Genomic DNA, 20823 nt, shown 5'->3' with positions numbered 1-20823 from the left:
TAATTCCTAAAAGCCACACGTCTTATTCTTTTTGTGTGTGTGTGGAGGATGCAGGCAATGATCCCGCTACCTCTCACACACACTTCTTACTCTTATTCTAAACATACTCGGCTTTTTAACTTCTGTCAGGAACCTCATTTTAAAAAATGGGGGAGGGAGCAATTTTTTAAGTCAATGATGAAAAAAATTTTTTTAGTAGACCAGGTTTTAAAATGTCATTAAAGATTAGAATATTTAAATGAAAAAGAAATCTGATTGGGGGATATTGTTGGCATTTTAACATTTAAGCATCCAAAATAATGAAGGAGAGTTTTCTTTTTTTTGTAAAATTAGGATTATGTTTCATTTCAGTTTTTTAAAATAATATTAAAACTTCATATATTTGTATATGAAGTTTTCTCACTAGCTGTCCTTACTCCTGAGTGAAGAGTACGTTTTTCACATAGTATAAATAAACACATAGTGTGAACAAACAGTATTTTACATAGTGTGAAATGAATTATTACATCGTATCTGGTTCTAATACAAATAATTATTTTTAAGATTGCTCGCTTCATTTAACTCTGATCATTATTATCTGAAATTATGTTAATATCCAGATCATGTGATTATATATTGTTGTTGTATCATCATCACCACAGCAACTAGTTCACTAGTGGGAACTAGCTTATATCTGAAAATTAAGGATATTTTTGTTTTCATTATATTCATAACTTTTAGAATTCATGGAAAGAGCTCATTGTACTTTAAATGAAAAATATTGTAGTTTGGCCCTTATTGAGTCAATTCATGATAGTGTGGTATTTTGGATAAAGTGTCATCCATTAATGATAATGGGCCAGGTCATTCTGGGTATAATAAACTCTGATATAGGCATTTTTAAGTCCTCAATAATTCTTTCAGGCCTGAACATAGTAACCTTTTATTACATAATTCCACCAATATTTGATTTTGTCTACAAGAGTGAAATTTATATACAACAAATCTAGTCAAGTAAAAATGCTTATTGAACTTGGTGGTAAAACCTATTTTATTGGTATTTATGTGGAATCAGGATAATAAGATACACTAACTTCTAAATTAAAATGAAATGTAAATGGAAGAATATTTGGTCTGCACATAATCAGATCCACGTAATAGCAAGCTAATTTTTAGTGTCAATTCTTTCTTTGAAAAATTACTCTTAACCTTGCAAGAATATGTTTTATACAGTAATATTATTGACAGAGAAGAGTAAAATTTAGCTAGGAATCCCATTGAAAGGAAAGGTAACTGTAAAATATTTTTTGCTTCATTTCTATGTCCCAGCCAAAGCCCCTAATAACACTGTTTTGTTAATTTGGTTATAAATTGTTCATTCATTCATTCATTCAACTTGTGGGTGATCCCATGTAATGAATAATGTTCCTACTCCTTGGTCATGTAATAGCTACTTTCTGTAATAAACTTGCTGCAATGGAGAAGCAAGCCAAGCTCTTCAAAAATATTTTTTGTTTAATTTCCATTAAGTTAAAACCTTTCTACCAATCCACCATGCCTACCCTACTTTCTACATCTTGGCCCCAATTACTAACATTTAATCTGTATTAACACTCACTTTGTCCATGTAAAATTATCCAGGACAGGATAAGGGAGTATAGCTCATCTCCTTATTTTTTGACTGTTTTAAGCCATCATTTGCTTTTCAGTTTGTCATCAAATCCCTTATCTTAAATGGCTAATTTTTTTTATATATATATTTGATTAAACAGGAAAACTGTGGCATGTCTGTGTGCAATGGTAAAATATATATCCTGGGTGGAAGACGGGAAAATGGAGAAGCCACAGACACTATTCTCTGTTATGATCCTGCAACAAGTATCATCACAGGGGTAGCTGCAATGCCCAGGCCAGTGTCCTATCACGGCTGTGTGACTATTCATAGATACAATGAGAAATGCTTTAAACTCTAAAGCCTGGATACCTCACCCAAGAAGCCACACCAATCCAAGATGAGATGTTGTTACAACTCCAGAATGCGAACTTGACTTTACCTCCTTTGTACCATATACAAAAAATAGTAAAAATAATAATTTGGCACCTTTTTCTCCCAAATAAGCAGTCTTTCAAACTGAAATAAAGCCTTCCCTATAATTTAAAAAAAAAAACAACACTTTTTTTTGTTAAAGGTAATGGTGGTTGTTGCTTGGCCTTTGAGAGTGTTCCTTTTTAAGAATTTGTCAGAAGGCTATGTGGAGTAGAAAATAATAATGTCTGTCTGTATACCTTTTAGGAATTTGTGAATAGTCTCTTCATTTACTGATGCTTATGTGCAAGACTGCGTATTTGTTATTGTGTCATATAGGTAGAAAAAATTGTATGACTTGAGGCTACATTTAGGTTGAATCACCTAATGCTTAGAATGCATTCTAAGGGGAAAAAATAAATTTTAAAATCTTTGTGATAGGTTTTTTTTTTAATTGAAGGTTTTATTTCTGTCATTGATAAAAATACAATGAAAACAATTCACATATCATAAAATACTAATTACTATGACTTTATTCTTAGAATTGCTGACTTATATTAAACATGTTAATATTTAGTGGGGTAGGAGGGTTGGGTAGAAGAGAGAAAAAAGTAAAATTTCCAGGGGAATTTCAATTGCAGGTTAATTTCTCAGAAAAAATTAAGAAACCATTGAAAGAAAATGTCCCACTGTGGCTCTCTAAGGCCTCTAAGGAAGCTCCTTTTCTTGAACCTAACATGAGTTAAAATCCATTCTGCAATATTGTCTTGTGAGAAACTAGGACAGGCTTTCTCCCCAGCCCAGTGGGGTTTGGCCTCATTAGTGTGGTGCTTTGTGTGAGGACCTCTTCCTTAGGTTATCCTACTTTCTTACGAACAGCCAGAAATCCTGACAGTCTCTACAACTAAGGTATCTTTAATAGGATTAAGCAGGGACCACCTATCTCAGTGGGTCCATTTTTCTTTTAAAATTAGCTGCAACCCCCAAAATTTAGTAGTAGTTCCCATCTGCCAAAATAAGTCATCCATTGAGTACCCAATATTTTAATATTGATCAACATTTTAAGCTTCTAAACAACAAACCACTTTTGTCTAAATATCTCAACTTCCAGTTCATAAAGCTTATCAGTTCTCAGAGACAGTAAATTTTTTTTTTCTAAGGCAAATAGATAAGACAGGAATATGCTATAGTGATTATCATAATTCTGGGTGGACAGAGATAATTTACAACATTTTAGGGATGTTCTAGTTAGCCTGCTCTATTGCTAATTCCCACTCACTGTTGTCACTCACATTTTAATTGTATATTCTTTGTCATAGGAGCAATGATGAAAATATATGATTACAGTGTCACCAGGCTTCTGTTAAAATTAAGGCTGTAATCAAAAACCTAACATTGGTAAACATTTTTTTTCTCACCTTAGAATGATACAGAGATTTCAAATAGACATTGGAAACTTTAATCTTTAATGGTTAGGTAGAATCAAAATTCCCAGGAAAACTCTAAAAAAATTTTAACAAATTTTTAGGGAATTTTTGGTTGTTAAATCATAATTTTAAAATGATAGATACCTTTTTGTAATAAGTATCAGAGAAATTCAGAAAACAAATTTTCTGTCATTTCAGTTGGAAGATAGTTACAGGTATAATTGGGATACTTTAATTTTAGAGTAAACATCTACTGCGAAACCTATTTAGGTCAGAAGTTCTTTAGAGTAAATGAGATAATGTGTGAAAAAGTGTTTTGTTAATGCTGAAGATTGTATGTATGATAGTTATGTTTTATGTTTTTTTGTAAGATCCTGCCCATTCATAAATACAGAGACTTCACATAAAAAAGACTTTCTCAAAGTAACTTTGTATTCTAGTATTTTTGTCTATCTTAAAAGTATTAACTATTTACTTTTGTTATGCATTTATTTTAATATCTATATGTTTATTATAGTAAATTTGAAATGATATCCTAAAAAATTGGCTTAAATACAGACCTCATACCAATATTATTTTTTTCTCTACATAATTTAAAATGAAATAAATTAAGTAGTTGTAATTTATGTTGAAGGCCACCAGGATCTTAGCTTGAATTCTAGAAAATTAAGTAACTATGTTTAAGGTTACCCAACTGATTTTTTTTCTTGAGACAGAGTCTCACTCTGTTACCCGGAGTAGAGTGCAGTGGTATCATCATAGCTCACAGCAACCCCAAACTCCTGGGCTCAAGTGATCTACCTGGCTGAGACTGCAGACACTTGCCACCACACCTAGCTAATTTTTCTGTTTTTTATAGAAGCAAAATCTTGCTTTGTTGTTCAGGCTGGTCTTGAACTCCTAGCCTCAATCAGTCCTCCCACTTCAGCTTCCCAAAATGCTAGGATTACAGACATGAGCCATCACACCTGAATCTCCCAAGTGATACTTTAATTTTTCAAAATTATTTATTTTCCTATTCTAATTCTTGATAAATAATGATGTTAGCTTTGATAAAATAGAAAAGAATTTTAGAGTATAATTAGCATATCAAAAGGACTGTATCAACCAAATGGTTGTTAAATTATATTCAGTCAGTCATCACATAGTTGACAAATTTTTATTTTGATAGGTTATCCTCATATGAGCCCTTTTCTATGTATATATGCACAAGTGTATGTATTATAGGTAGATAGTATAGTTGTATGCACACATATTTACATACACCAAGAATTTTAGCAGTCTGTGATGATCATTTAAAAACCTCATAAAGTACAAATTAGTTAATCATTTTAAATTCAATTTCAGAAGACTTTTATTTGGGCATTTCGAGAGCTTTTTTTACATTTGAAAGTACATGATGAGTATTAGTAATGATGACTTGCATACAGTCAGAATCTATATAATACATTTGGTTTCAAAGGTCAGAAGAGGCTCGGTGCCTGTAGCTTAGCTGCTAGGGCGCCAGCCACATAACACCGGAGCTAGTGGGTTCGAACCCAGCCCAAGCCCTCCAATTGACAACAACAACAACAACAAAAATAGCTGGGCATTGTGGTGGGTGCCTATAGTCCCAGCTACTTGAGAGGCTGAGGCAAGAGAATCGTTTAAACCCAAGAGCTTGAGGTTGTTGTGAGCTGTGATGCCAAGGCAACATAGTGAGACTCTATCTCAAAAAAAAAAAAAAAAAGTCAGAAGAGAAGAGTTAGCTAAACCTAGCTGCGATACCTCAGTTAAAAATGGAATTCAAAGGTATGCTTTATGGAACAACAAAAAAGTACTGTTGGGGTTTTTTGTGGGGTTTTTTAGTGAACATTAACTATTTTCCATGTTTTCCTCTATGTGAGTGAGCTACAAAGTGATCTAATTTTTATAGCAGAACAACTTCTTTTCTTCTCTCATCTTACTACTGACTTTACTGCACAGGTATGAAATGATAGCCTATTGGATCTTCAGTAACTTTTTTTCCTAGATGACTGAAATACAGGTATTTACTCCATTTAAGCCAGGTGTTAAGAAAAGACGATGTAAATACTCAGGGAGGGTATTAACTTGTCCCTTTTGCCTGTTTGGGGTATTTAAAGTGCTATAACTAAACAACCTTCAATTTATGATTCCACAGTAAATTAAATTTGGTATAAAGGGGCTTCACACATGGCAGTGGTTAAACATTCATTCTTTTATATTAGAAAGATGAAAATGTTTTGTGGACTGATACATTTTCTTTTATGAATATGAATTATTTATGTATCTTTACTATCAAATACCCTTTTTGAAACTCAGGAAAGACAAAGGTTCAATTACATCACTTTTGTCAATATGCAAACCAGGTATATGTGTTTTGGGGTTTTTTTTCCCGATTGTCTGGATATGGCGATAGATTATTTTTTTTAATTGCTGTGAGAACCCATATATGAAAAGAGAGGGGTTGAATTATTTGTGTGTGCCTTTTATGTCTTGAGATTTATATGTGGGAAAGACAACATCTACTTCAAACTCTGTTTTCAAAGAGGGAGAACTATTGATGTGGTGCAGAATGACAAGATAATGTCTCTTAAAGGCTTCCTATGGACTGCCTTTGTTTTAGTAAACTCAAGACACTAGTTAACTTCAACATAGTTTTGGCCTTATTAGAAGTTTTTGTGCATCATATTGAAAGCCACCTCTCACCCCATTATTCTTTTTAGTTGAATAAATAAATTTTACCATACCAAGTAACCAGAAAGGGGCAATTTGGTTGACCTTTAAGGCAGTAGGTTTGTCTAGCCTGCTATACTTACTGTCACAACTGATGCTAGGCACCAGGAACCATTTGAGCCAGGAGTGTGATTTGATAATTCCAGAGATGTTTGCAACATACTTTAGACATTTTTAAATATTTTATATGAATGTTTTACATTTGTGTGATGGCCTTAGATATTAAATTTACCTAGCGCTAAAAGATGATCATAAATAATTTTTCAGAACAGCAACAGTCATAGCTTATTTTATATACTGTTCCAAAGGTTTGTTTTAATGTTCTTAAAATAACTGCACCTGAATTGTTTATGTGCCTTAAGTTCTCCAGTACTATTTCAACTCATTTCCAATCTAAATAAAGCTTACCTTAGATAAGGTTCATATTTGTTTCCTACAGAGTAAACTACCCTTCTTAAATTTTTTAATGAATATCAACCATGTGGTTGCTTGGCAGAATGAAAATGTTATGGGAGGTTGTTGAGTGTTTGGAGTTTTATTATATTTTATGTTTTTATTTTTTGATACCTAGGTGCTGTTTAAGATATTCAGACAAACATTTATCTTACACTGATTAAACTCTCGTAATATGTCATTTGCAATATCTACATCTAATGTAACGAAAGTATATCCGCTTATTTTTGTTCCCTTCTTATGTACTATTTTTTTTCCTCTGCAGGCTTTTTCATTAGACCTTCTTGAAAAAGCACTTACTCTTCTTGTCCCCATCACCCTCCCCATAATTTCTTTATTTAAAATTTTGTTGAAAATTTCCAGATCTATCTAAGACAGTGGTTCTCAACCTTCCTAACGCCGCAACCCTTTAATACAATTCCTGTGGGTCATGACCCACAGGTTGAGAACCGTTGATCTAAGACAACACAGTTTTAAAATTGAACAAAAGTATAATCTGCTTTACAACTGCTGTACAGACCTGTGGCAGCCAAAAGTCATTTGTTTTCAATTAGAAGATCCAGAATCTTCACAGTAAAAGAAAAAAAAGCTTTGTATTTCATTGTTCTCAATTCAGTTGTAGCACATGTAGTATATTTGCATAGTTTCATTTTTTAAGTTGTTATATCTAATAAAATGTCTTTTAACCATTATTACTTGACTATATGGTTGTATTAAATTTTGTTTACCAAAAATTTGTTGTTCTGTTTTATTTTAAATATATCCAAGTGGCTGTGCCAAAAATAAATGGGGAAAATACTATAGACAGACACACACGCACACATGTGTACTTATTAGTATATACACAAAATGACTGGAACAGTAAAGAAACTAAAAGCACAAAGTAGCTTTTATTCCACCTGGGGTGCAGGTAGGGTGACATTCTTGACTAGGGAAAAATCCACACATGGGCTATGGCAGATGGGGATTTAAAGGGTTAGGGCAGCCAGGATTGGTTTGTCCATAGCTTTACCTGGGCAGGTAGGTAGGAAAAGGTTACGGAGGCCTGGATTGGTCTGTTCACTATTTCCTGGGAGGGACATGCTTCCCAGGAAAGGATCCTTCCTGGGTGGGTTGGTAACCTGATTCTATCATTCCTGTCCCCATAATCTATTATGAGGAGGCTGGGTGATGGGCATGGTGTCTCTTAGGCTGCTTCCTGTAGGAGGAGGGGGCTGAGTGGACTGCCTGTAAAAAGAAAATGGGCGGGGGAAGGAAAGTGACGTTTACAGGGAATATTTCTGGATTTTCAGTCTGAGCTGGTTGGTATTCAGTAAAGTGAGGATATGAGCAGTTTTCGGGTGACTAGTCAATAAATCAAGAGATGAGGCAGAGAATTGCTGATCTGTAACTGAGAATGAAAAGGATTATAATTAGTGACTTTACCATCTGTCGATAGGTAGGGGAGAAAGGCCAGAATCGACAGGAGGGGTAGCCAGAAGGAAAAAAAAGGAAGAAGAAAAATTGAGTTTCTTCAGGGAGAAAGTCTTGGAAGGTGCCCTGTAGCCACAGATCTTTACAGGCTTCAAGGAGGTCATCCCCAGTTTGAATACGTGAGAGTAGCCAGGCATCCTGAGAAAAGTTGTGGAGAAAAGGAAAAAAATCGGGAGGAACGTTAAACATTTTATTAGCAAGTGGATTCTTCAGGGATCCTGGTGAGTTTTGAGGTGGTGGGGGACAATACTTGTGACTTTCGGTAAGAGTTCTTCAGCATTGGAAGTTTTTATGTAGGACACAGCTTTATTCAGGATTGGTGAATCCAAACTGGGGGTTCCACAAGGTGAACAGCTGTGGGGCTGCTTCCACTAGAAAAATTGCCGGGAGTTCTGAGGTTGTAATTATCCAGGGAGTTCTCTGATCCTCCAGTAACCATCAATCTTCAACAGCTTCTGTGTCTTACATTGCGATGCCTGGTGGTGCCTGGGCTGTGACTCTGCAAAGTGCTTTTCTGTCTGGTTCATTCCCTGTTGGTTCCCTGCTAGGCGCTGAAGCTAAGGGGATACAGGAGAGAGTGCAGCTTTTTGTCCATCACTCCCAGATCCAGCCTTACTGTTGTAACAGAGGATGACAAAAATAAATTTTTGAAGAGACATAAAAATATGTCATAGAACCCCATACAATGTTTAGACCAGCAGTTCTCAACCTGTGGGTCGTGACCTCTAATTAAAGGGTTGCGGCATTAGGAAGGTTGAGAACCACTGTCTTAGATGGTTATAAACATTTTGGTGCCATCAAAATAAAGTGGCAAGTTAGAGTGCTTTTTAGATAGTAAATGTTAAAATGTTTTCATTTGACTGAATTCTTCTGTAGCTGCATCTTAAGTGCACAGGCTTCATCACACCTGATTCCAACGTGCTCTGCCAGGGAGCCTTTTATGTCTCAGTCTTACTTTCCCTGTTAAGGGAAATGCAGCTATGTATTAATACTCACCTTACAGCAGGCATCCTCAAACTTTTTAAACAGGGGGCCAATTCACTGTCCCTCAGACTGTTGAAGGGCCAGACTATAGTTTAAAAAAAAAAACTATGAACAAATTCCTATGCACACTGCACATATCTTATTTTGAAGTAAAAAACAAAACGGGAACAAATACAATCACACCACTTCATGTGGCCTGCGGGCCACAGTTTGAGGACGCCTGTCTTACAGGCTTCTTGTAAGGAGGTGAGATTATGCAATGTATACTGAAGGGTGAACATGGTCCTGGCAATGAAAAGCAACCCATAAATGTTAGGGGTGTTTTTGAGACAGTCTCACTTTGTCGCCCTTGGTAGAGTACTGTGGTGTCACAGCTCACAGCAACCTCCAACTCCTGGGCTCAAGCAATTCTCTTGCCTCAGCCTCCCAAGTAGCTAGGACTACAGATGCCTGCCACAATGCCGGCTATTTTTTTGTTGCACTTGTCATTGTTTAGCAGGCTGGGCCGGGTTTGAACCTGCCACCCCTGGTGTATGTGGCCGGCACCCTAACCACTGAGTTACAGGTGCTGAGCCCATAAATGTTACCTTAAGATACTCAGATGAGTCTGTCTCACACTGTTGCTTCCTTCTCTATGCACTGATCTGAGCCGCTGACAAAAATGCAATGTGAGCTAATCTTACTGGAATTAGGTGATATCTCAAAGTGGTTTCAATTTGCATTTTTGGTGATTAAAGATAATGAACATTTTTCATGTGTTTTTTGGCCATTCGCCTGTCATCTTCAGAAACGCTTCTGTTCAAGTCTCTTGCCCACAAAGAAATGGGGTTTGTTCTTATTAATTTGTAAATTCTAGTTACCAGACCTTTATCAGAATCATAACCTGCAAAAATCTTCTCCCATTCTGAAGGCTGTCTATTGGCTTTACTTGCCCTTAGCTGTGCAGAAGCTTTTTAGCTTGATCAGATTGCAGTAATAATATTTTTGGTGTTGCTTCAATTACCAGGGGGTGGAGGGTCCTCCTCAAAATATTTTCCCAGGCCATTATCTTCAAGAGTTTTCCCTGCACTCTCTTCTAGTATTTTTATGGTTTCATGTCTTAAGTCTTTTATCTAGTGAGAATCAATTTTTGTTAGTGCTGAAAGGTGAGTGTCCGGTTTGTCTTCTACAGGTTTTCAGCCAGTTCACCCAGCACTATAACTCTAGCAAGATTAGCCCACATCATAAAATCCCCAAACTGCAGATGTTGGCGTGAAGGTGGAGAGAAGGGAACACTTCTACACTGTTGGTGGAATTGCAAACTAATACAGCCTTTTTGGAAAGAAGTTTGGAGAACTCTAAAGGAACTAAAAGTTGACCTACCATTTGATCCTGCAATTCCATTACTAGGTATCTACTAAGATGAACAAAAATCATTTTACCACAAAGACATTTGCACCAGAATGTTTATTGCAGCCCATTTCATAATCGCCAAGTCACAGAAGCAGCCCAAATGCCTATCAATCAACCCATGACTGGATTAATAAATTGTGGTATATGGCTCTGCACCTGTGGCTCAAGCGGCTAAGGCGCCAGCCACATACACCTGAGCTGGCGGGTTTGATTCCAGCCCAGACCTGCCAAACAACAATGACGGCTGCAACCAGAAAGTAGCCAGGCGTTGTGGTGGGTGCCTGTAGTCCGAGTTACTTGGGAGGCAGAGGCTGGAGAATCGCTTGAGTCCAGGAGTTGGAGGTTGCTGTGAGCTATGATGCCACAGCACTCTACCCAGGGCAACAACTTGAGGCTCTGTCTCAAAAAAACAAAACAAAACAAATTGTGGTATATGTATACCACAGCTATATATATGTATACTATACAGCCATAAAAAGATGGAGACTTTACATCTTTTATGTTTACCTGGATGGAGCTGGAACATATTCTTAGTAAAATATCTCAAGAATGGGGAAAAAAGTGTCCAGTGTACTCAATACTATTATGAAACCAATATATAATCACTTACACATTCATACAAATGATAAAATACAAATCCAGTCCAGAGAGAAGGAGGGGAGAGAAGGCAGGTGGGAGGGTAAAGGGAGGGGGGAGGGTATTTGGTGGAATCTCACCCAATGTGCACGATGCAAGGGTACATTTCAAAACAACTAAGAGTATATTATAAATGTCTCATACAAAAAATAAGTGAGGTGATGGGCTGTTAATCTGTCTGATTTAAGCATTCCACATTGTATATCAAATCATCACATTATACCCCATAAATGTATCCATTTATGATTTAATAAAAATTAAGGTAAAAAAATTATAAAAATAAATTAATCTTTAAAAAATGCAATGTGCAAAGGCAGGGAAGGTACTGAAAGAATTAAAAATATTAATTAGGGTGGAGCCTATGGCTCAGTGAGTAGGGCGCAGACCCCATATACCGAGGGTGGCACGTTCCAACCCGGCCCCAGCCAAACTGCAACAAAAATAGCTGGGTGTTGTGGCAGGCACCTGTAGTCCCAGCTACTCAGGACACTGAGGCAAGAGAATCACCTAAGCCCAAGAGCTGGAGGTTGCTGTGAGCTGTGACGCTACAGCACTCTATCGAGGGCAACAAAGTAAGACTCTGTCTCCAAAAATATGTATATGTATTGATTACCGGGCAGCGCCTGTGGCTCAAGGAGTAGGGCGCCGGCCCCATATGCCAAGGGTGGTGGGTTCAAACCCAGCTCCGGCCAAAAAAATGCAAAAAGAAAAAAAATTATATATATATAACATATATATATATATGTTATATATTTATATATATGTAATTATATATATATATTCTAACTTGGCGCCTGTGGCTTAAGCAGGTAAAGCGCCAGCCACATACACCTGAGCTGGCAGGTTTGACTCAAGCCCATGCCCACCAAACAACAATGATGGCTGCGACCAAAAAATAGCCAGACATTGTGGCAGGTGCCTGTAATCCCAACTACTTGGGAGGCAGAGGCAGGCAAATCGCTTGAGTTGGAGGTTGCTGTGAGCTATGATACCATAGCACTCTACTCAAGGTGACAGCTTGCAGCTCTGTCTCAAAAAAAAAAAAATTCATTAGCTTATATTTCGAAAACCATGGACAATGTTAAGTAGGAGCCTCTTGTACTTTAAATTTTCTCTTTAACTAAATCACCTGCTCTCCTAATAGAATAAGGGGGGAAGGGGAGGAATGGGCTATCCCTGCCTTCTGCTTCTCTACTATTAACTGGTAACAGAGACAGAAAATCAGAAGGTATGATTTCCTCCCAATTATATTGGGGTCTTTTGAAAACTGGAACTAAATCTTACTGCATTTGTCATATTTTTTATTTTCCATACTTTATAATGTTTTTCCACCCATTAGAGGCCTTGCTGACTGGATGCCTCTCCCAGGGCTAGCTAATTCCCAGAGACACCAGTAGACTACTTGTCAGTGAGCTTGCCTTTCACATACAAACTGACAAATCCAAGTCCAAATCTTCAACCACATCCTTTATCTAACTCTTCACAGACCAAGTCATCATTTTCCCTGCCCAAATTCAACTCAGGACCAAGTACCAGGTAACTAGAGACAGCCCCCCATGCCCTAATGTCTGCAAGAATTATTCACATTAGCCAATCCTGAACTGTTCACCTTGCCCTGCCTTTCCTGAGGAAACCCCAGTATACGTTGTGACTATGCTTTCCCCTCACTCCTTTCTGCTTCCTGCCAACAGTGATTCTTCCCCTGTGATCACTCCTGTCATTTGCAGGCAATTTTTGAATAACATTAACCTTTTCTTTCAATGGTATGGACCTCTCCAAATCACCCAGCGACCTCTCTATAAATTGACATTCAGGCACAAATCACTTATTCATTTTGTATTCTGATACTACAGAGATACTTAATGTTCTAAGTGCCAATTCTGGTTTTTATGGCTATGCCAAAGTCTCTTAAAAATAGACCTTAAAACAGGACTTTTGAGTCATACTTTGATAAACGTAGTAGTCCATATTTGCATACTCTAGTTGAAGTCCTAAAGAAGAATTTGTATTAAAAAAACAAGGCTTTGAGTACTTATATATTTTTATTTTGATAAAACGTGATAAATCTCTCAATGGAAGAACAGAGGATTTATTTTTTTTGAGACAGTCTCACTCTGACACCCTGGGTGGAGTACCATGTTGTCATAGCTCACAGCAACCTCTTGTCTCAGCCTCCCAAGTAGCTGAGACTACAGGTGCCTGCCACCATGCACGGCTAGTTTTTCTATTTTTAGCAGAGATAGGGTCTCCCTCTTGCTCAGAATGGTCTCTAACTCTTGAGCTCTGCCTGAGCCCTCCCAGGGGTGACAAAGTGAGACTCGTCTCCAAAAATAATTTAAAAATAAAAAAATAATAATAAAGTTAGTCAAGAACTTTTCAGGAGTGCTGACACTGACCCAAGAAAAGGAGCCCAGTGGTTGGGAGTAGGGGGGTTGCTTATGCTAGAAGCTGGTGTCCAACACCAACAGCTTGAGGGGCTCAAAAGAAGTAAAAGGAAAAGTAGTACAGAGTTCTGTAATTGTAGCCAAGACAGAAAAAATGTAATCAACAGCATCAAAGTTAAAGGGAAGTTATATAAGATAAGGACTTCAAGTTTCTCAACCAAGATGTAATTGGTGATCTAGCAAGTGCAGTTTCAGTTGGGTTATTTGAGTACAAGGAATGCCATATTTATTTTTTGCAACCCTAGAAGAAAACATTTTTCCTGGTTAGTATTAAGAGCTCCAAGTTGATCAAGTAAATAAATGAATTAAATTTCTTCAAGCTGTTATTAACCATTGGGACTAAGCACCATTGCCAAGCTCTGTGCTAAGTGCTTTTACATTCTAACTTAATCCTCATCGCAAACTTATATAGGGAGAGATGATACTTAGGCACAGAAAGGTTAACTATTTGGCCCCAAGACACACAGGTAGTAAGGTTTTTTTGTTTGTTTTGTTTTGTTTTGTTTTTTTGAGACAGAGTCTCATTTATCACCCTCGATAGAGTGCTATGGCATCATAGCTCACAGCAACCTCAAAGTCTTGAGCACAAATAGTTCTCTTGCCTCAGCCTCCCAAGTAGCTAGGAATACTGTAGGCGTGCACCACAAGGCTCAGCTAATTTTTCTATTTTTAGTAGAGACAGGCTCTCTCTCTTACTCAGGCTAGTCTCAGAATTCCTGAGTTCAAGCAATCCACTCACGCTCAGCCAGAACTCCCAAGCTCAGACAATCCACTCACCCTCACTAAGAACTCCCGAGCTCAGACAATCCACTCACCCTCACTCAGAACCCCCGAGCTCAGACAATCCACTCACCCTCACTCAGAACTCCCAAGCTTAGACAGTCCACTCACCCTCACACAGAACCCCCGAGCTCAGACAATCCACTCCCCCTCACACAGAACCCCCGAGCTCAGACAATCCACTCACCCTCACTCAGAACTCCTGAGCTCAGACAATCCACTCACCCTCACTCAGAACTCCTGAGCTCAGACAATCCACTCACCCTCAGCCTCCCAGGGTGCTAGGATTATAGGCCTGAGCCATAGCACCTGGCCTGGTAGGAAGTTTTAAAGCTAGCACTGGAACGCAGTTCTGACTTCAAAACCATATTTTCACATTATGTTGCCATCGAACCTTTTTTAAATGTAACAACTAGGATTTTCAGAAAACCAGGTTTAGTTAAATCCCAACTTTATGATTAGGGGTAGGCTAATAGTTCCCAAGAGACCTTTCTTGGTGGAAGGAGGGGTTGCTACATGCGCTACTCCAGTGTGAGAACCAGATGCCAATATGGGATTAAACATGCAAGGATTTTAGTAAAAATGTGCGAGGAAATGCCCTATGATAAAAAACATAGAGGAAGAGAGGCTAAGAGAGCCATTAGATTCCAAAAACAAGTGAAGAAGGAGGAAGTTGGGTAGAAGCATCCTATGTTGCCAGGTGGTCTACTGAAGGTTGGACAAAGTAGATGAGGAGTCCTAGAGCCAAAATTCACCAACAGAAGGAGCCTGTGTCTCCCAGAAACAAGTGTGCTTAGTATTCCTGCACACCTAGGAGCAGCCAGTGGGTGGTGTGTTCTTAGCACAAATACAAAATGAATGTCTCGGGTTCCTTCCTTCCTTCCTTCCTTCCTTCCTTCCTTCCTTCCTTCCTTCCTTCCTTCCTTCCTTCCTTCCTTCCTCCCTTCCTCCCTCCCTCCCTCCCTCCCTCCCTCCCTCCCTTCCTCTCTTCCTCCCTTCCTCTCTTCCTCCCTTCCTCTCTTCCTCCCTTCTTTCCTCCCTCCCTCCTCCTTCCTTCTTTCCTTCCTTCCTTTTTGACACAGAGTCTGACTTTGTTGCCCTCGGTAGAGTGCTGTAGCATCATAGCTCAAACTCTTGGGCTCAAGCAATTCTCTTGCCTCAGACTCCCAAGTAGCTGAGACTACAGGCACCCTGCTATTTTTATAGACAAGGTCTCACTCTGGCTCAGGCTGGTCTTGAACCTGAGAGCTTGCCTCGTCCTCCCAAGTGCTAGGATTACAGGCGTGAGCCACCACCCAGGCTCTTGATTAACTTTAATAAAAGTTGCTTTTCAGGAGGCGCCTGTGGTTCAGAGAGTAGGGCACCAGCCCCATATACTGAGGGTGGCGGGTTCAAACCCAGCCCCTGTCAAACTGCAACAAAAAAATAGCCAGGTGTTTTGGCAGACGCCTGTAGTCCCACCTACTCCAGAGGCTAAGGCAAGAGAATCGCTTAAGCCCAGGAGATGGAGGTTGCTGTGAGCTGTGTGATGCCACGGCACTCTACCGAGGGCAAAAAAAAAGTGAGACTCTGTCTCTATTAAAAAAAAAAAAATAGCCAGGCCTTGTCATGGGCTCCTGTAGTCCCAGCTACTAGGGAGACTGACGCAAGATAATTGCCTAAGCCCAGGAGTTGGAGGTTGCTGTGAGCTGTGACACCACAGCACTCTACCAAGGGCAATAAAGTGAGACTCTGTCTCAAAAAAAAAAAAAAAAAGAAAGAAAGAAAAAAGTTGCTTTTCATTTCACTAATATTTTACATGTAACATCCACTCTAACCCCCCAGATCACTCCCCCACGTTTACACACTGACCAAAGAGCAATCTAACACCCTTTCCCAGTTAGGAAGAGTCTATAAGAAAAACCAGGCACAAGGCGGCACCTGTGGCTCAGTGGGTAGGACACTGGCCCCATATACCGAGGGTGGCAGGTTCAAACCCGGCCCCGGCCAAACTGCAACAACAAAAAAATAGCTGGGCATGTGGCTGGCGCCTGTAGTCCCAGCTACTCAGGAGACTGAGGCAAGAGGATCGCCTAAGCCCAGGAGTTGGAGGTTGCTGTGAGCTATGACGCCACAGCACTTTACTGAGGGCGACAAAGTGAGACTCTGTCTCAAAAAAAAAATGAAAAGAAAAAAGAAAAACCAGGCATAGTAGTGCATGCCTATAGTGCCTGCTACTCCAGAGGCTGAGGTGGGAAGATCCCTTGATCCAAAGAGAGACCTTGGTCTCATATAAACACAACTGTCTAAAATTAAAAGTTAGTTATGATGCAATGAAAATTCCAGCACTGAAGGGTGGGGCAAGATGGCGGCTGAGCAACAGCTTCCCTGCAACTGGGCACGGTGAGTCAAGGGAGATAAGACTCCAGGCATCTTTGGCTGGTGGGATCTGCCTATCATCATCCCTTTGAGGATACAGGGAGTCAGCAAGGGACTTATGGACCCCAAGAGGAGGACAAAAACAGTGGAAAACTGGCAAGTGGTTGCCTGTGTTCAATTGACCTAATCCCACTAGCAACCATAAGTACAAGCAGCAGTGAGACTGCAAACCGGAAAGCCCTTACCTGTGAACTGTTTCGGTGTTTTGGATTTGGCACTCAGTTGAACTGCCTTGGGGAGAGCTTGAGCAACAGTGCAGAGAACTTTCGGCATTATCTAGGACCCCAGACTGAGCCGCTGAACTGGGCCACAGGGAGCCATTGTGAGAGAACTGCCCCGGCAAGCTCCACCCTCAGGATCCCAGAGCAAGGATCAGGCAGGAGCTAGTAACCTAGTGACTGAGCAGCCTAAAGGCGGGGACTGAGCTGCCTTACAGCCTTAATCCTCAGGGGTAGAGTGAGACCGGTTTTGGCACACTGGAGCCTTGGGCTGTTGCCCTGGATAGAGTGCCATGGCGTCAAAGCTTATAGCAACCTCAAACTCCTGGGCTTGGCGCCGCCCGGACCTCCATAAGAGTTGTGCCGCAACCCCCTGAACCACAACCCATGCCCGCTGGGCTTCCATATGCCCTGACAAAAACTGTGGGAGCCGCGCAACCCCGCGTCCTCCCTCCTGTATCCTCCCTGCCTCCACAATGGCCCCCTTGTCTGGCCAGGGATATAGGTAGCCACGTGCCATCTGGAGCCCTCCCTGCCTCTGCGCAGAGCCCTTCTCCTGGCCAGAGACTGCTGGAGCCTTGGGCGCTATGTGCCAAAGTCACTGAGCACCAGGCACTCCCAGAACCGTGAGCACCACCGCCCACCCAGTTGCTGGATCCGGGCGTGTCCCACACCGGAGCTGCTTCCACAACCAGAACTCCCTAGGTGGGTGAGCAGGGTCACTCCCTACAAAGATCCAGCAACAATAGAGTGATCCCGATGGGGTCTCATCTTGGAGAGACACCTCCCAAACTCTGAGGCTGGCCAGAGGCAACGGTGAAAAACAATCATGAGGCAAAATCAACAGAAAAACTCTGGCAATACGAATAATCAGAGTAGATCAACTCCCCCAAGGATCAATGGGGCAGACACAGCACAAGATCCCATGCACAAACAAGTAGCTGAGATGTCACAAATCGAATTCAGAATCTGGATAGCAAATAAGATCGAATTAGAATTCCAAGCAGTAATCCAAAAGACATCTCAAGAATTCAACAATTTCAAAACCAATTAAAAAAAGATTTTGACACTTTGAGACAAGAAGTTGCAGCCCTCAAAGATCTTAGAAACATTGTAGAATCCCTCAGTAACAGAATGGAACAAGCAGAAGAAAAGATTTCTGACACTGAAGACAAAGCTTTCGAACGCTCCCAAACTCTAAAAGAGGAAGAGAAATGGAGGGCAAAAACAGATCACTCTCTCAGAGAGCTCTAGGATAATTCGAAGAAAACCAATATTCATCTTATAGGGATCCCTGAAAGCAACGAAGTGGCTTCAGAAGGCACAGAGTCTCTTCTCCATGAGATTATAAAAGAGAACTTTCCAGACATGCCAAGAGATTCTGAAATTCAGATAACAGACAGTTTAGAATCCAGCACGACTCAACCCAAATAAGACATCCCCCAGACACATCATAATCAATTTCACCAAAGTTAATATGAAGGAGAAAATTCTGAAAGCAGCCAGATGTTAGAAAACCATCACCTACAAGGGCAAGAATATTAGAATAACTGCAGATCTCTCTGCTGAAACCTTTCAAGCTAGAAGAGGATGGTCATCGACTTTTAATCTCCTAAAACAAAATACCTTTCAACCCAGGATCCTGTACCCAGCTAAACTGAGTTTCATTTATGATGGAGAAATTAAAAACTTCAATGACATTCACATGTTGAAGGAATTTTCCATAACTAAACCAGCTCTCCAGGATATTCTCAGACCTATCCCCCATAAAGACCAGCATAATCCTCCACCACAAAAGTAAACCCACCAAGAAAATTTTGATCAAATTCCAACTTCCACAGTCACAAAAGGATTAAAAATGTCCACCGGACTCTCAAAAGGCTTATCAATATTCTCAATCAATGTGAATGGTTTAAACTGTCCTCTAAACAGGCACAGGTTGGCTGACTGGATAAAAAAACTCAAGCCAGATATCTGCTGCATAGAAGAATTGCATCTTACACTAAAAGACAAATATAGACTCAAGGTGAAGGGATGGTCATCTATATTCCAGGCAAATGGAAAGCAGAAAAAAGCAAGCGTTGCAATCCTGTTCACAGACGCAATAGGCTTTAAACCAACCAAAATAAGGAAGGATAAGGATGGACACTTCATATTTGTTAAAGGTAATACTCAATATGATGAGATCTCAATTATTAATATTTATGCACCCAACCAGAATGCACCTCAATTTATAAGAGAAACTCTAACAGACATGAGCAACGTGATCTCCTCCAGTTCCATAGTAGTTGGAGATTTTAACACCCCTTTAGCAGTGATGGATAGATCCTTCAAAAAGAAGCTAATCAAAGATATTTTAGACTTAAATTCAACCATTCAACCGCTGGACTTAACAGACATTTACAGAACATTTCATCCCAACAAAACTGAATACACATTCTTCTTGTCAGCCCACGGAACATACTCCAAAATCGACCACACCCTAGGCCACAAATCTAACCTCAGCAAATTTATAAAAAGAGAAATTATTCCTTGCATCTTCTCAGACCATCATGGAATAAAAGTTGAACTCAATTACAACAGGAACCTGCATACCCATATAAAAACATGGAAGCTAAACAACCTTATGCTGAACGATAGATGGGTTATAGACGAGATTAAGAAGGAAATCACCAAATTTTTGGAACAAGACAACAATCAACACACGAATTACCCGAACCTCTGGGATCCTGCAAAGGCAGTCCTAAGAGGGAAATTTATAGCACTGCAAGCCTTCCTCAAGAAAACGGAAAGAGAGGAAGTTAATAACTTAATGGGACATCTCAAGCAACTGGAGAAGGAAGAACACTCCAACCTCAAACCCTGCAGAAGAAAAGAAATAACCAAAATCAGAGCAGAACTAAATGAAATTGAAAAAAAAAAAGAATTATACAACAGATCAATAAATCCACAAGTTAGTTTTTTAAAAAGATCAATAAAATAGATAAACCTTTGGCCTACCTAACCAGGAAAAAAAGAGTAAAATATTTCATCAATCAGAAATGGTAACGATGAAATAACAACAGACCCTCAGAAATTCAAAAAATCCTTAACGAATGCTACAAGAAACTCTACTCTCAGAAATATGAAAATCTGAAAGAAATCGACCAATACCTGGAAGTACGCCACCTACCAAGACTCAGCCAGAATGAAGTGGAAATGTTGAACAGGCCTATATCAAGTTCTGAAATAGCATCAACTATACAAAATCTCCTAAAAAGAAAAGCCCAGGAACAGATGGCTTTACGTCAGAATTCTACCAAACCTTTAAAGAAGAACTAGTACCTATATTACTAAACCTCTTCCAAAATATAGAAAAAGAAGGAATATTATCCAACACATTCTACAAAGCAAACATTACTTTGATCCCCAAACCAGGGAAAAACCGAACAAGAAAAGAAAATTACAGACCAATATCACTAATGAATATTGATGCTAAAATACTCAATAGGATCCTAACAAACAGAATTTAACAACACATCAAAAAAATTATACACCACAACCAAGTGGGATTTATCTCAGGGTCTCAAGGCTGGTTCAATACATGTAAATGTATAAATGTAATTCAGCACATAAACAAACTAAAAAATAAGGACTATATGATTCTTTCAATTGATGCAGAAAAAGCTTTTGATAATATTCAGCATCCCTTCATGATCAGAACACTTAAGAAAATTGGAATAGAAGGGACAATTCTTAAACTAATAGAGGCCATCTACAGCAAACCCACAGCCAATATCATGTTGAATGGAGTTAAATTGAAATCATTTCCACTTAGATCAGGAACCAGGCAAGGTTGCCCATTATCTCCATTGCTC

The 20823-nt window shown here is 39.4% G+C and overlaps 1 protein-coding gene across 6 annotated transcripts in view; it reads left to right on the top strand.

The window, feature by feature from the left end:
• KLHL24 (kelch like family member 24) overlaps positions 1–10609 on the top strand; it is a 52310-nt gene extending 41701 nt beyond the window's left edge. For 5 of the 6 annotated variants that reach the window (XM_053565276.1, XM_053565275.1, XM_053565280.1 and 2 more), the window contains one exon: positions 1752–7313. In XM_053565276.1, coding sequence (XP_053421251.1) covers positions 1752–1952 — 201 coding nt within the window. In that variant the 3' untranslated portion in view covers positions 1953–7313. Of the gene's footprint in view, positions 1–1751; positions 7314–10249 lie in introns of those variants that run through there. The other variant, XM_053565281.1, reaches the window with a different exon arrangement.
• The last annotated feature ends 10214 nt before the right edge of the window (positions 10610–20823 follow it).

This window comes from Nycticebus coucang, chromosome 16 (assembly GCF_027406575.1).
Source record: "Nycticebus coucang isolate mNycCou1 chromosome 16, mNycCou1.pri, whole genome shotgun sequence".
Taxonomy (NCBI): Eukaryota; Metazoa; Chordata; class Mammalia; order Primates; family Lorisidae; genus Nycticebus; species Nycticebus coucang.
This window is presented reverse-complemented; position numbering and strand designations above follow the sequence as displayed.